Source organism: Carettochelys insculpta, chromosome 14 (genome assembly GCF_033958435.1).
Source record: "Carettochelys insculpta isolate YL-2023 chromosome 14, ASM3395843v1, whole genome shotgun sequence".
NCBI lineage: Eukaryota > Metazoa > Chordata > Testudines > Carettochelyidae > Carettochelys > Carettochelys insculpta.
The window spans coordinates 1,407,605-1,421,698 of record NC_134150.1 but is presented as its reverse complement, the minus strand read 5'-3'; the positions used below and the strand labels follow the sequence as shown (position 1 = coordinate 1,421,698).

General features: G+C 61.7%; 1 protein-coding gene across 5 annotated transcripts in view; it reads left to right on the top strand.

Moving 5' to 3' along the window:
* Positions 1-14,094, top strand: part of FHOD1 (formin homology 2 domain containing 1) — a 68,390-nt gene that overhangs the window by 34,220 nt on the left and 20,076 nt on the right. Inside the window, exons 8-17 of one of the 5 annotated variants that reach the window (XM_075009249.1) lie at positions 1,180-1,274; positions 1,424-1,567; positions 2,448-2,668; positions 3,046-3,153; positions 3,655-3,678; positions 5,813-5,866; positions 10,410-10,540; positions 10,905-10,985; positions 11,479-12,266; positions 13,792-13,944. In XM_075009249.1, the coding sequence (XP_074865350.1) occupies positions 1,180-1,274; positions 1,424-1,567; positions 2,448-2,668; positions 3,046-3,153; positions 3,655-3,678; positions 5,813-5,866; positions 10,410-10,540; positions 10,905-10,985; positions 11,479-12,266; positions 13,792-13,944 (1,799 nt within the window). Of the gene's footprint in view, positions 1-1,179; positions 1,275-1,423; positions 1,568-2,363; positions 2,669-3,045; positions 3,154-3,654; positions 3,679-5,812; positions 5,867-10,409; positions 10,541-10,898; positions 10,986-11,478; positions 12,267-13,791; positions 13,945-14,094 lie in introns of all 5 variants that reach the window. The other 4 variants (XM_075009248.1, XM_075009246.1, XM_075009245.1 and 1 more) reach the window with 4 other exon arrangements.

The following is a 14,094-nucleotide window of genomic DNA, read 5'->3' as shown; positions in this document are numbered from 1 at the left end:
AAGGACTTTTCCCCTCCACTTGGAAAACTATAAGCGGGGCCCTAGGGAGGGTCCATCTGGGTTTTTCTTTCAGTCCTCATGAGTTAAGCCTGTCTGGACAGGGGGCCCACCTCCTGAAAGGACCCTGGCAAAAACTTCCAAGAATCAACACATAACTTGGCCGGCCTTCGACAGTAGTTGTAACTGATGTGTGTAACGTGTCACCTTCACCATTTCTCTCTCGCCCCTGGCCTTCCCTTCCTTACTAAACCTTTAGATTCGTAGATCTGAAGGCTGGGCAAGCAGTGCGGTGATTTGGGTAAGGTCCAAGTCTGTATTGACCTGGAACTGCGGCAGGACCCTTTGTGGCCCAGAAGAGTCTGTGTGGAGTTGGTGAAATGGGTTTTAAGGACCTCCCGCCTGAGTAGGGAGCTGTTGGACTGGGCATTGTGAAGTAGCTGGGAAATCTCTGGGTTTGCTTGTGTGGCTTCTGGCTGGCCAGTGGGGCTGCTGGAGGTACTTGAGTGGCTGGATTGATTTGCCTCCTTGAGAAGGAAATCCCAGCCTGGGCCGTAAGTGGCCTGGATTTAAACAGTTTTACCCTAGATTGATTTCCTCAGCCGTGCCCAGGAACCCCGTCCTGTTACACCTGTGTACCACCAGGCTCCCTGCCACAGTGCTGCAGGAGTGGCGCTGGTCCCCAGAGTTACCGGCAGGCAGCTGTTTAGAAGTCCCCCTTCCTCCCCCAACCTTCTTGGCCAGGCCAAGAGGGGGTAGTGTGCATTCATGACTCCCTCGGCCTGGGGCACTGTAGCAGAATACCTGCTGTCTCCTGTGCATCGCGGTCAGCACGCGACAGGAGAGAGCACGGGGGGAAACTGAGGCGCACAAGCATTGCCAGACTACCCCCAGCGCTCGTCATGCCGCGTGACGGTTGGGTCAGCGGGCCTTGCTCCTGTCCTCATGGCGCTGTTCAGACGCTCTCGGGGGGATCCTTTTCGGAGCTCCCACCTCCCTGGGGGCCAGGCTGCAGCTCAGGTCCCTGGGTCACAGGTGGCCAGGCTTGGGGGGATGCGCAGCGCTGTGTAACGAGCTGGAGGGGCGAAGGGCGAGAAGTGTGCAGAGCTGCTGGCTGGAGGGGGACGCTGGCTGTGAGGACCCCTGCCCTGCTTGCTCCAGGCTTGTGGTGCTCTTTTCTAGGTGCACCTCCGTGGACCAACATGGTTGCAATCTTAGAGGAGCGCAGCGGGGCTGACGTGGAGCTGCTGGTGTTCGTGATGACGCTTATCAACAAGGTCAGTCCCGTGGAGCAGAGCTGCTGCAGACAGGCATGTCCGCCAACCGCTGGCAGACAAGCCGGCGGCGGCTGTGGTTTGGAGCGTGTCTGGCGCGCCCTTGGGAGCAGCGTGGGCCAGCCTGACCGTGGCCCCTTGGCGTTGCCCAGACACTGGCGGCGCTCCCAGACCAGGACTCGTTCTACGACCTGACGGACTGCCTGGAGCAGCAGGGGATGGAGCGCATTGTGCAGCACCACGTGAATAGCAGAGGCCTGGATCCCGACCTGAAGCAGCAGTTTGCAATCTACGAGGTGAGTGCGTTGCCTCCTCCGTGGGCTGCAGCACCCCTCCGACACGCCACCCTTGAGAGCTCCCTCTCCCTGCCCTCGCCTGCAGGCCAGCAGCTTGCTCGGGCCTCCCCTGAGGCCGGGGGTTCTGGGATTGCCCCGGCCACCCCAGCTGGAGCACCCTGACCCCAGGGAGATGCTGAGTTGGTGGGACAGGAAGATGAGAGCCTGCAGATGCTGTAGTGTTGCTGGGGTCTGTCCCAGTCACTCTGGGCTGTTGGGAGGGGCCTGGTCCTGCTGCCCCCTGCCTGTCTGAGGATCCAAACACGTAGGCCCCTGAATGGCCCACTGCCCCACACAGGCATGTGGTATCTCCCCGCACTGGGCCTGGCCCCAGGCCCCTGCACGGGCCGCAGAGGGGATGGACGTGGCCTCTGGGTCACAGGGAAGGGCTGAACTCTCCCCTTGTCACCCTCTGCGTCCCTGGCGCCACCACGCTTCCTTGCCTGGCCTTTTCCTTCCTCTCACTCTCCCGTGCCCTCTGGGGCTCCCCCTTTCCTCCCTGCAGCTCCTCGCCCTCCCGCCCCCAGTTGCTCAGGTTGTCACCAGTCAGGAGTGATGGGGGCCAGGTGGCAGCTGTCCCAGGGACGCTGAGGAGGCCTGGGAGTGCTGGGACCTTGCGGAGCTGTCGGTCCAGGCTCTCAGCAGGTGCCGGCAGAGGAGGGCAGCCTGGGTTCACGCTCATTGGAAGCTGGGAGTTACTTCCATGGCAGCGGCAGCTAGAAATCTGGGGTAATCAGTGAGCGCCGTCACTGCGCAGGCTGAGCAGGGCAGGGGCGTGCAGGCCACATGGGAGCGCCGTACCGAGTCCTGGCACTCCCTGCCCATGTGCGGCTCTCCTCAGAGCTCACTCAGACATGAAGACGAGGTGGAAGAGCCGGTGCCGGGGGCGCGCAAGGAGCGGCGGAAAGGAGACCGGGGCCGGCGCTCGCTAGGTGGCATTGTGGATGCTGGAGCTGACACGAACTCCCCGAGCCCAGCTGCAGAGAGCCCTGAGCGGCCTGAGCCCTCTGGCCCCCAGAGGGAACCTGCTGCCAAGCTGGCGGCGCTGAGCAGCCCAGCACTGTGAGTACAGGGTGTTGGGTGAGGAGACGCTGGCAGTGGGGCTGTGCGGGGCGCGCAGGAGCGGAGCGGGGCTCTGGTGCACATCGCGAGGCCCTGGGTGTCTGGCACAGGACTGGTCTGCGCTGGTGATGGGTGTTGGTGGTCCCACAGAGGAGGGGGCAGCCCTAGGGCAGCGGGCCTGTGGCGTCCGCCTCCCAGGCTCCAGACTGGCTTAGCCACCCTCCTGTGCAGACGCGCGGTGTGCCGGGGCATGTTGGAGTAAGTGCCCGGTTCTCTGTGGGCACCCCCGTGCTGGAGAGCGATGGGTGACTCGTTGCCGCGTGGCTGCGGAGCTGAGCTGGCTCGTGGGCGTGGGCTGACTCTGCGCTGCGTTCCAGGCCCTGCTTCGAGAGCGTTTACAGCAGCACGTCCAACGTGTGGCTCTCTGCGCCAGCCGCCTCGGAGGAGAGGGAGCACCCCGGCCCGGGGGAGAGGAGCATTTACAAGTGAGTTGCCTGAGTGTGGCGGGAGAGGAGGAGCATGTCTTGGCCCTGGGCAGCCCAGCAGATGGGCACAGTGTGAGACAGGCCTGGGGAAGGCTCTGGGCAGAGCTGCCCCTGCTGGGGCCGCGTGAAGAGGCACGACTCGGGGGAGGCACCGTGAGGCCAGAGACGACTGGCGGAGGCACTTTCCCCTTCCTGGCTGCTGGCCTCTGTGCCCTGCTTGGCTGGGTCGGGGCGTCTGGAGGGTGACCAGCACCCTCCCACAGCTTGGGAGGGGAAGGCCCTGCAGCGCACAGCCAGCATTACCTGCCCTGCCCTGCACTGGGGATCTCTGCAGATCCCTGCCTCCGGGCCTGGCTGGGCACCTGGCCGCTCCTCTGCAGTGCTGGCCGCGCCCCTGTGGGCAGAGCTCAGGCAGGCTTGCCCCAAGCGCCGGGGTGGCGTCTCTCACTCCAGCTCTCGCTCTCTGCTCCTCCTCTGCCTAAACTCTTTCTCCTTTTTCAGACTTCGCCAAACTGCCCCTGTTTGGTAAGTGACACGGAGGCTGTGGGCGTGCATGGGACCCTGCCTGCCTGCGGCTGCCTCTCTCCGTGCACTGAGAGGCTGGGGTGTGGTGCTGCGCAGGGCTTTGCTTGCACGAGGCTGCAGCTGCTGCTTCTGGGCCTTGCTTTCCTCGGAGCGCTGAGCACCCAATTCTGCCACCGTTCTGTGCTTTGCCGGGCTGTGCAGCGCTTCCCCAGCCTCCTGCGCTGGGCTCCGCGGCAACCCCGCAGCTCCTCTCTGCGCACGCCCCTTCCTCTTGCTGGGGCAGACAGAGCCGGCGACCTGCCCCCGGCCAGCCCGTGCTGGGGAGTGCGGAGCTGGGCCGGCAGTGCCCTCCTGAGGGGGAGTTTCTGTAGAGCATTCCCTCCCACGGCCCACTCTGTGCTGGGGAGCGGGGAGCTCCCTGGCCGCGGCTGGGTGTGCCTGGGGGTTCCAGCCTCAGGTTCAGCAGCCGGGCTGCTGGGCGTGGCTGGAGGCCAGCTGTGTTAACCGACCGCCCCTCTGCTCTGGGCATGAGACCGGCTGCAGGATGCCCTTGCGAAGCGCGGTGGGCCAGGAAGGGTGGCAGCTCCCCACCCCGGTGAGGGACGAACCACATTCCTTGCCCCAGTGGTCTTTCCCACAGCTGCTCCTGTAACAGCCCACAGGCTCGTCTGCTGCAGGGGCAGGAAGGGCTGTGAGCAGAGCAGTGGGGGCAGCCTGTCGAGCGACCAGCCTGCGCTCTGCCCCCAGGGCTGTTGGCTGGCCAGGAAAGGAGGGGGAGGGAGCTGCACACGGGGGGCTGGGCTCCTCACTCTGGGTGCAGCTGGCAGTTTGTCTGGGGGCGAGTGGATCTCGCCTCTCCAGACCTGCCAGGGGTTCTCCTCGTCTGTGGTGTGACCTTCAACTGGGGTGGCCCCATGCAGCAGCCTGGGGATGTGCCCTGGCCCAGAAGGTGGGTCTGTAGCGGCCCAGCCCTGCAGTGCTCCGGCCCCAGCGAGAGGTGGCCCTTAGTTGCTCTCCTCCCCACCCCCCCCCGAGAGCAGAGGTACTGCAAAGTCCTCCCCTTGGCTGGCTGTGAGGCTCAGGCTGTGCTGGCTGGTGAGTGCCCGGAGAAGGGGCGTGTGCGCAGGGTCTCTGCTCGGAGCAATGGGGGGCAGCTGTGAGTATATCTGTGATGTTAGCTCAGGGCCAGAGCCAGCCTTTGTTATCCTGGGGCTTCTGGGCCCCTTTGGAACCCTGGGTTAGGGAAGGCCAGGTCCCAAGCTGGGACTGTGCGGGCTGGAGTCCAACCAGCCACCCCCCCAGGGTTCTTAGCGCCTGCCCAGCCGAGGGCAGCTCCAGGCCTGTCTTTGTGCTGCAGCGTGGGGAAGTGTGACTGCCTAGAAGCCCAGGGAAGTCGCCCAGAGCACCAGTCCAGCTGGGCCGTGTCTGCGCGGCAGAGCGAGAGGGCCCTGGCCAGGGCTGCCTCGCCCAGGAGCAGAATAAGTCTGGTTCTGGGCAGTGAGCTGTGTGTGGATGTGCGTCGCCACCGGCAGAGACACAAACCTGGCTGCAGGCGCTCTGCCAGCCAGCTGAGCAGCACTGGGCTCTCTCCGGAGCCCTGGTCTTGGCTCGGCGCCTGCACCTTCCGAGGGCTTTGGGTGGCTCAGGTTGTGCACAGGTGGGAGGCAGTTTCAGCTGGAGCCTGGATTCGAACGGTGCAGGGTAAACGTCCGTGTAGGTACGTCACGCTGGAGCCAGCTGAAGCATTATGTAATTCCTCGCCTGGCCTCGGGCTAGAGCGCTAAGAGCAGTGGGAGCGGCTGCCTGTCCCCGGCACGGTGCCAGCCCAGACCCCAGGCTCCTCCCACCGCCGTGACCCTCCTTCAGCCCCCCATGCGCCAGCTCAGAACGGGCATGGGCCCCTGGCTCCAGCCAGGCATGCCATGGGGTGGCCTGGTGGAGGGCTGGCAGCACAGGCAGGGCGGTGCTGTCTGCTTGCGGGGGCAGCTCTGCCGGGGGCCAGGATCCTGGGAGCGCTGGGGGCTGCCGTGTCCCCAGCACGGTGGTGCTGCGAGGCGGATGCAGTGTGGAAAGCATGGAGAGAGCATGGGCTGTGCCGCGCCGGGCAGCGGAGCTAACTGCTCTTTTCTCTCAGGCGAGAGGAGAGCCCCCCTTTGCGTGGGGACAAGCCTGTTCTCAGGAGGTTTGAGTAAGTACAGCTGGGTGTGCCGCTCCACAGGCGGGAGTGCTCAAACCCTCCAGGAGAGGTTGCTCGCTGTGGCCAACGGCAGGACGCTGGGGACGGTGGCCGTCAGAGCATGGCTTGGGCAGAACGGGGCAGCTTCTGCCGGAGCTTCTCACAGGGCAGGAGGACAAGAGATCAGGTGGTGAGGAGGCTGGGTTCCTGCCCTGACAAATAACAAGCAGTCCTGTAGCACCGCAGAGACTAACACCCTTACTGGGTCATGAGCTCTCGTGGGTACAGCCCCCTTCCTCAGCTGATGGGAGCAGACAAATGTAAAGCCGGGTTCTGCAGCAGGGAGGGAAAGAGAAGGCTTTGCCCTCTGTGGTCTTGTGAGACTGCTCTTGGTAAAGCACTGGCTGCAGGAGGAGACGTCTGAATGGGAATTCATTTGCAAATCTGACACGTTTAACCTAGGCCCAAACAGAGATCTCCACTCCCTGGTGCCTTACAAGGGTAATTCCCCCGCTTCCCCTGTGCTACTCGCAGGAATGGGATGCATCCTACTTACTTTGACTCATCAGCTGGTCCTACTAGTGACCGGTAACCCTTCCCCCACCCCCTCGCTGCTACGTGAACCCTGGCTCACTCTTCCAGTGATTGCTCATGTGCATTCAAAACGGGGGGCCAGGGGGGCGGGGGCGGCACTGGCGCATGCCCAGTTGCCAGAAAGCTGTTTGCCCCAGCCGATAGCTGTCAGGTTGGAGCGGCTCCACTATGCGTTCATCAACGGTTTAGATATTGGCATAGAGAGTACCATTATTAAGTTTGCAGATGATACCAAGCTGGGAGGGGTTGCAACTTCTTTGGAGGATAGGGTCATAATTCAAAAGGATCTGGATAAACTGGAGAAATGGGCTGAGGTAAACAGGATGAAGTTTAAGAAGGACAAATGCAAAGTGCTCCACTTAGAAAGGAACAATCAGTGTCACATGTACAGAATGGGAAAGGACTGCCTAGGAATGTCGACAGCAGAAAGGGATCTGGGGGTTATAGTGGACCACAAGCTAAATATGAGTCAACAGTGTGATGCTGTTGCAAAAAAAGCAAACCTGATTCTGGGATGCATTAACAGGTGTGTTGTGAACAAGACACGAGAAGTCATTCTCCCGCTCTACTCTGCGCTGGTTAGGCCTCAGCTGGAGTATTGTGTCCAGTTCTGGGCACCGCACTTCAAAAAAGATGTGGAGAAATTGGAGAGGGTCCAGAAAAGAGCAACAAGAATGATTAAAGGTCTAGAGAACGTGACCTGTGAAGAAAGGCTGAAATAATTGGGCTTGTTTAGTTTAGAAAAGAGAAGATTGAGGGGGGACATGACAGCAGTTTTCAGGTATCTAAAAGGGTGTCATAAGGCAGAGGGAGGGAACTTGCTCTTACTTGCCTCTGAGGATAGAACAAGAGGCAACGGACTGAAACTGCAGCAGGGGAGGTTCAGGTTGGACATTAGGAAAAAGTTCCTAACTGTCAGGGTGCTCAAACACTGGAACGAATTGCCAAGGGAGGTGGTGGAATCTCCATCACTGGAGCTATTTAAGAAGAGGTTAGATAGATGGCTTTCAGGGATGGTCTAGAAAGCGCTTGGTCCTGCCATGGGGGCAGGGGGCTGGACTCGATGGCCTCTTGAGGTCCCTTCCAGTCCCAGCATTCTATGGTTCTATGGCAACCAACATACCCCCCGCCCTGGCTCAGTTCCTTCTTGCCAGGCGGCGGGTTGCTGCAGCTCCCTTTCTCTCTTACTCGTTGGTTGCCGGTAGCCTTTGTCAGCGGTGCGAGTCGTTCTAATGATTAGTTACTGGCTACATCACTGGGCCGGGCCCTCGGCACTTTGGCGCTGACTCCCCGGGCTTCAAGAGCTGTGGCAAGCATTTGCCCAAATCCGACCCACACGCTGCTCGTCTCTGCTGTCGGGGAGAGGGTCGTCAGGGCGACCGCTGTGCAATTCGCAGGTCGTTTCAGCCCAGGACTTCAAAGGACAGGGCAGAGGGAATCGGCGGGAGCGTGTAAAGCAGTGGGCCTGACCAGGGGATGCTGAATACATCTGCCCAAGATCCCAGATTCCCGGGCTGGTAAGAACAGAACGTCCGGCACTTGGCATTGAGAGGGGAGGTGAATAGGTCCACTCGGGGATGTCCCCACTCTTGGGAAACCGAGCGCAGCACGTCTGGGTGCAGTGCCCCCTCGTGGTCCGTGGAGGACCTGCTGAGACAGTCCGCTAGTGAGCTGTGGACTCCTGGAAGGTCGTGGGCCTGCGGAAGGCTCTGGTGTCGAATGCAGAACTCCCAGAGCCTGAGGGCCTCATGACAGGAGGGAGCAGAGCGCGCACCCCCTCCCCCCGGGTGGATATGTTCTTCCAGATGTGGTGTTCACGTCCAGTCCGAAACCCACCCACCTTCCCCACTGTCGGAGTTGCCAGCAGGAGAGGGGGCAGGGCCTATACTGGTCGCCATATCGGCACCAGTCCAACACCGTGGCTGCCAGATAGGGCAAAAACCTTTCCAGCAATGGGCATGTGCCCGCAGGCACCCAGTTTGGAGTGGACGTGAGCAACGCGCTCTGAGGAACACCAGTTACGGAAGAGGGAACTGTCTGTCTGTCCGCTCCCATCAGCTGAAGAAGTGGGTCTCACCCACAGAAGCTCATGACCTACGACGTGTTGGTCTCTAAAGTGCCGCAGGGTGGCCTGTTTGGGAAGCTACAAACTAACCCGGCCGCCCCGAGATGACTTTCCAGTGTGCTGTGGGGGTAACTCAGCCTTGCCGGGGAGCAAGAGGCAGGCCCTGCGGCCCAGCCGGAGGGGGGCCCCACAGCCCTGCCTGGCTCCTCAGCACGTATTGGCTTTAAAAGCTGTGAGCTGCGAGCCCAGCCCCATGTGGGCTGGAAGATTTTTAGGGTTTGAACCTTTCTGGGACCCGGCCTCCCTGGTGGCTTTCGGAGCTAGAACATAACGCAGGCCAGAAACAGCCCTTCCCTGCCTGAGGCCTCTGGCTGCTGACTTGAGTCTGCAGGTGCAGTGAGGAAACTCCTTCCGTTAGCATTGCTGGTGAGAGTCGACTCAGTCAGGGCGAGGAGTGGGGAGAGCTGGTGGGGGCGCGCAGGCCAGCCGGGGGCGCACTCTGCGGTGAGGCCCCTGGTCCTTTAGTGCTGCCCAGTGGCTTCCTTCCTGTTGCAGCTGTCGGGCTGGGGGCTCAGTCGATCGGTCAGGCAGGGTGCTCTGATTTGCTTTGCCTGGCCACCTGGTTGTCAGTTAGGAGCATGCTGCAGCCGTCTCCCCTAGCGGCACAGGGAGGCTGGAGGTGCTGGCAGCTGGCGCCCGTTTGGGACTGAGAAGCCCACGTTAGCTGTGCCACTCTTGCCGTCAGCTGATTCTCTCTGCACCCCAGGGATGGTGCTTACCCGCAGGGGGAGGCACTTCTCTGCAGGCCGAGTGCCTGCGTCCAGCCTCCGGCCGCTTCCCGCATCTCCAGACAACATCGGGGCTGGAGATGGCATTTTCCTTTGACACGAGAGCGCTGCTCTTGGAGCGTAAGTCTGCGCTGAGCCACACGTTCCCAGCAACCAGTGGGGCTGCAGGACCCCCCCAGGCCCTGCGGGAACTGGCTCCCTTGTTCCCAGTCAGCCTCTGGCCTGGTTTTTGTTGTGTTCCCGGCTGCCCGAAAGGCCAAGATTTAAAGCAAACCCATGTGATGTCCAGGCAGCCCTGCAAACCTGAGCCATGTTTAGCATCTTGGAACAGTTTCCTGGGTAGCTCCCCAGGGGCTCTCCTGCCAGGGCAGAGCCGCTGTCAGCAGGCAAAGGGAGCAGCGACCCTGCTCTGCCTTCAGTGTACTCAGCTGCCTTCGCTCCGGAGCCTTTCCAGTCACTCGGCTGGCCTCTCGCTGGCTGCTGCGTCCCCTAGGGCCAGGAAACACCCGCCACTGGGCTGGGGCACCAGCTGTCACAGCCCACAGCAGCACTGCAAGGGTTGTGCAGTGGGGTGAGGAGTGATGGGGGCACAGTCTGTTGGGAACTGCAGTGTAACCCCTGGGAGGGCCTGGGACCGCTCCAGTTTTTAGGCGGGGAAGGCTGCACGCCTGACTGGGGGGTGGCGGGCAGGCTGTCCATCACGTCCTGGCGCATAACGGGCCTGGCAGTGTCAGATGTGGCAAGTCCCTGGGCTCAGAGTGGGAGGTGGGGGGCTTTGCAGGGCTTTCCAGAGCGGGGGTCCTGGGCCATGGAGGGGAGCCTAGCCCGTGGAGAGGACCTGGGGGCACCAGAGGAGCTCTGGTGCCTGGCCCTGGCAGCTCTCTGCAGAGTCAGGAGGGGACGGTGGCCAGGCCTGGGTGGCAATAGGCCAGTGCTGACTGGAGACGTGTACCGTATGGTGAGGGCATGTGCGCTGACTGGAGAGGCAGAGGGGGCCAGGCATGCCAGTAGAGCTGGCCCAGCCACAGCAGCTTTTGCCCACTGGGCGCTTGTGGCCCCAGGCCCTGCCTGGATGAGGCTGGTTACAGACCTCCCCTCCTGTTTGCAGAGCTCGCTTCCTGGAGAACCTGGCCTGGGCCCAGCAGGAGAGGCTGTCAGCGATGTGCAGGGAGCGGCTGGAGATCCTCGCTGAAGCCAAGCAAGGGGTTGGTGAGCTCGGCACGGAGCCAGCCCCGGCAGGTACGCAGCTCCTGTGGGCCTGGGGTGCTGGCATGCACCTCTGCCCCTCGGAGCCAGGCAGCGAGCTACCCTCTTCCTGCTGCCTGGTTGCTTCCGTGCCGCCTGCCCCAAGCGCCCGGGAGCTGGGCTGCAAGGTCCCTGGGGCGAGGGGGCAGTGGGACTGGCTGGGCTGGTACCAGGCAGGCCAATGGCACCTCCGTCCGGGCCTACACAAACAGCTGCCACGTGCAGGGAGCCCCTTTCCCTCGGAGGAGCAGCCCCCACCCCCACGCACTGGGCAAGTGCAAACCCTGGGGAGGGGGCTGATGACCTGGGGCCCCAGGGCCAGCCTGCACTGTCTAATGCCTGCTGTGTCCAGCTGCAGGGGGGCTGGCGCCAAGCGAGGAGGAGCAGACGGAAACGGCGACAGAGTGGGAGTGCCCCGTGCCAGCAGCCGGTGCACCAGGCAAGGACCCTCCCCGGGTCGCCCTTCGGCCAATGGACCTGCCCCTTCCACGACCCCCCAGTGCTGCTCCCCCAAATGCACCTGCTTCGGTGACTAGGGACCCAGCCCCCCACACCTTCCGCCTCTGGGTGCCTCCTGCAGCTCCCTGCCATGGCAGTTTGCACCCTGTGGGAGCCCTCCTGGGTAGGGGCTGGGACAGTCAGCACAGCCGCAGGGGTGCAGGTGGGGGCATCACGTGACACTGGCTGCAGCATTGAGCTGCCTGACTCTGAACAGCGGCGCCGGCAGTGGGTGTCTGGTCTGATCTCTGCCCCCGGCAGGTGTCAATAAATCTTTACTGCCCCTTGCGCAGGGCCAGCGCCCTGGTGCCGTGCGCCGGCCCAGGGCTGCAGAGGAGCAGCGTGAAGCCGGCTGGGGTTCAAGGAGATGGTGGAACCGTGTGGGTGGGTGGGTGAATGCCCTGGACACACTCTCTCCTCTGGCTCCTCCGCAGGACCTGGCAGCCTCTCCGACGAGACGCTGAGGCAGGACACGCAGCATGCCGAACGGCAAGCGGAGCCGGAGCAGGGCCTGCCCTTCGCCGAGGCAGCAGCCTCTGCCCAGCCCCCACCAGCGCCTGGGGGCCAGCTGAGCCAGGCACAGCTGCAAGGCACTCAGGACCTGGAGACCACCGGGCCCCGTGGCAAGGCCCTTGATGGGCAGGTGTCCAGAGCCTGGGCCGGGCCCCCACACAGCCAGTGCAGCGTCGAGGCAGAAGCCACGGCTCCGAACGTGGAGCAGGCCCTTCTGACCCCCTTTAAAAAGGAGACCGAGTTCCCGTGGGACTGTCTGGAGCACGGCCCTGTGCTGCTGAAGATCAGAGACCTGGACTTCTCCGACCTGGGTGAAGAGGGCGATTTGGACACCCTGGAGCAAGGGACAGTGGGAAATAGCTTGTTATCTGCGCCTCCTGGCGCTGGGACACCGACTGTGGGAGGCCTCCCGGCTCCCCCTCCTCCACCGCCGCCTCCTAGCTGTCCCCCACCCCCGGGCTGTCCTCCGCCCCCACCCCCTCCCGCTCCCACGTCACTGGGCTCCCCTGCCCCTGGGGGTCATTCCCCCACCAAGAAGAAGAAGACAGTGAAGCTCTTCTGGAAAGAATTGAAGCACCCCAGCTCCTGCCCTGGGGCTGGCTGGTTTGGCCAGAGCACCGTGTGGGCGTCCCTGGAGCCGGTAGAGGTTGACACGGCCAAGCTGGAGCATCTCTTTGAGTCCAGAGTAAAGGAAGCACCAAGTGCCAAGGTAAGCAGCAGGATGGGGGCCAGCAGGACGGTACCAGCAGCCTGCAGTGGGTCACAGGGCTCTGGGGAGTCTGAGCCGCTTTCCCAGCTCCTGGGGCTCCTCCTCAGCTCTGCATAGAGAACCTATTTCACTGTCGTCACTGAGTGACGTGCAGGGCTCTCTGGGCCTGCTGGTGGAACGCTGCTGGTGTTGGGGATTGGGGGTGGGGAGCAACGTAGAGCAAAGACCCAGTGTGTTGCGTTTTCTTTGCCACTCCCTTCCTGGTGGCATCCAGGAGAGGCTGGTCCCAACGGCTTCCCAGAGCTGGGGGTCACAGCCCTGGGCCCACAGGCCAGGCAATGCTCAGAAGCATAAAAACAAAAACCGAGTGACAAAGTGGCAGATGGATCTTAACGTAGATAAAGGCAAAGGAGTTTATATTGGAAAATGGGATCTCCAATACTGGTAAATGGTGGCATTAACTATTACCGCTCAAGAGAGATCTTGGAGCCCTTGTGGAGAGTTCCCTGAAAACATCAACTCCACGTGCTGCAGCCACCGAAAAGCAAACAGAACGTTTGGAATTGTTTGAAAAGGGTTAGAGAACATCTTATTGCCTCTCTAAATCCCCGGCACGCCCACCTCTCGCGTACGGCACACAAATGTGGTCGCCTCATCTCAAAACACATACCCTGGCACTGGGAAAGGTTCCGGAAAGGGCAACCAAAATGGCAAGGGGTGGGAATGGGGCCGTATGAGGAGATTAAAGAGACTGGGACTTCTCAGCTCAGAAAAGAGGAGACTTAGGAGGGATGCGATAGAGGTCTATAAAATCACGACAGGTGTGGAGAAAGTGAACAAGGAACTTGTAGGCACCCAATGAAATTAATGGGCGGCAGGTTTAAAGCTAACAATAGCAAGGCTTTTCCCACACAGCTCTCAGTCAGCCTGTGGAGCTCCTTGCCAGAAGAGGTTGTGAACCGCAGGACTGTAACAGGGTTCCAAAAAAGAAGTAGGTGTATTTGAGGAGGTTCGGTCTGTCAGTGGCTGTTAGCCAGGATGGGCAGGAATGGGGTCCCTGGCCTCTGTTTGTCAGAAGCTGGGAACCGGTAACAGGAGGGATCACTTGATCATTGTCTGCTCTGTTCGCTCCCTCTGGGGCACCCAGCATTGGCCTCTGTCAGAAGACAGGGCACTGGGCTGGATGGACCTTGGTCTGACCCAGTGTGGCCATTCTTCTGTTGAACAGTAGCTGTGCTGTGAGCCCTACCAGCCTGTGAAGCCGTGCCCGGAAATTAGGGTTCTCAAGTTGAAATCTCTTCACTTGCTAGCGTTAAGAAAGGGCTAACCTGGCTACATGGGAAGGTGGTGGGTTGGACTTGCCTTCCCCCAGATCCTCTGAGCTGGCACCGATTGTAACAACTCAGTGGTGTGGGGTCTTATGGCAGCAATCCTGCCAGAGGCCTGTTGCCATGTTTCAGGGTAGCCCATGTGCCCCTCACCTGCCTTTCAGCCACTTTCCCTTCCTTTCCCATTGCCCCCCAAGAAAGCTGCTGATGGGAAAAAGAGCACAGTGGTCCTGGACCCCAAGAGGAGCAACGCCATCAACATCGGCCTGACGGCGCTGCCACCCCCGCACGTGATCAAGGTGGCCATTCTCAACTTCGACGAGTTTGCCATTAACAAGGAAGGGATTGAGGTGAGGTTACAGCTGTTCCCAGTAAAGAGACAGGTGGTCTTCAGGCTTGGAGGATCTCCCTGCCCTGCACCGGCCAGCCACCCTCCCTCGCCTGCGGAGTTCTCCAGCCGCGCTCTGGCTCCAGGGGTGTATGTGCCACACCGGTTTTTG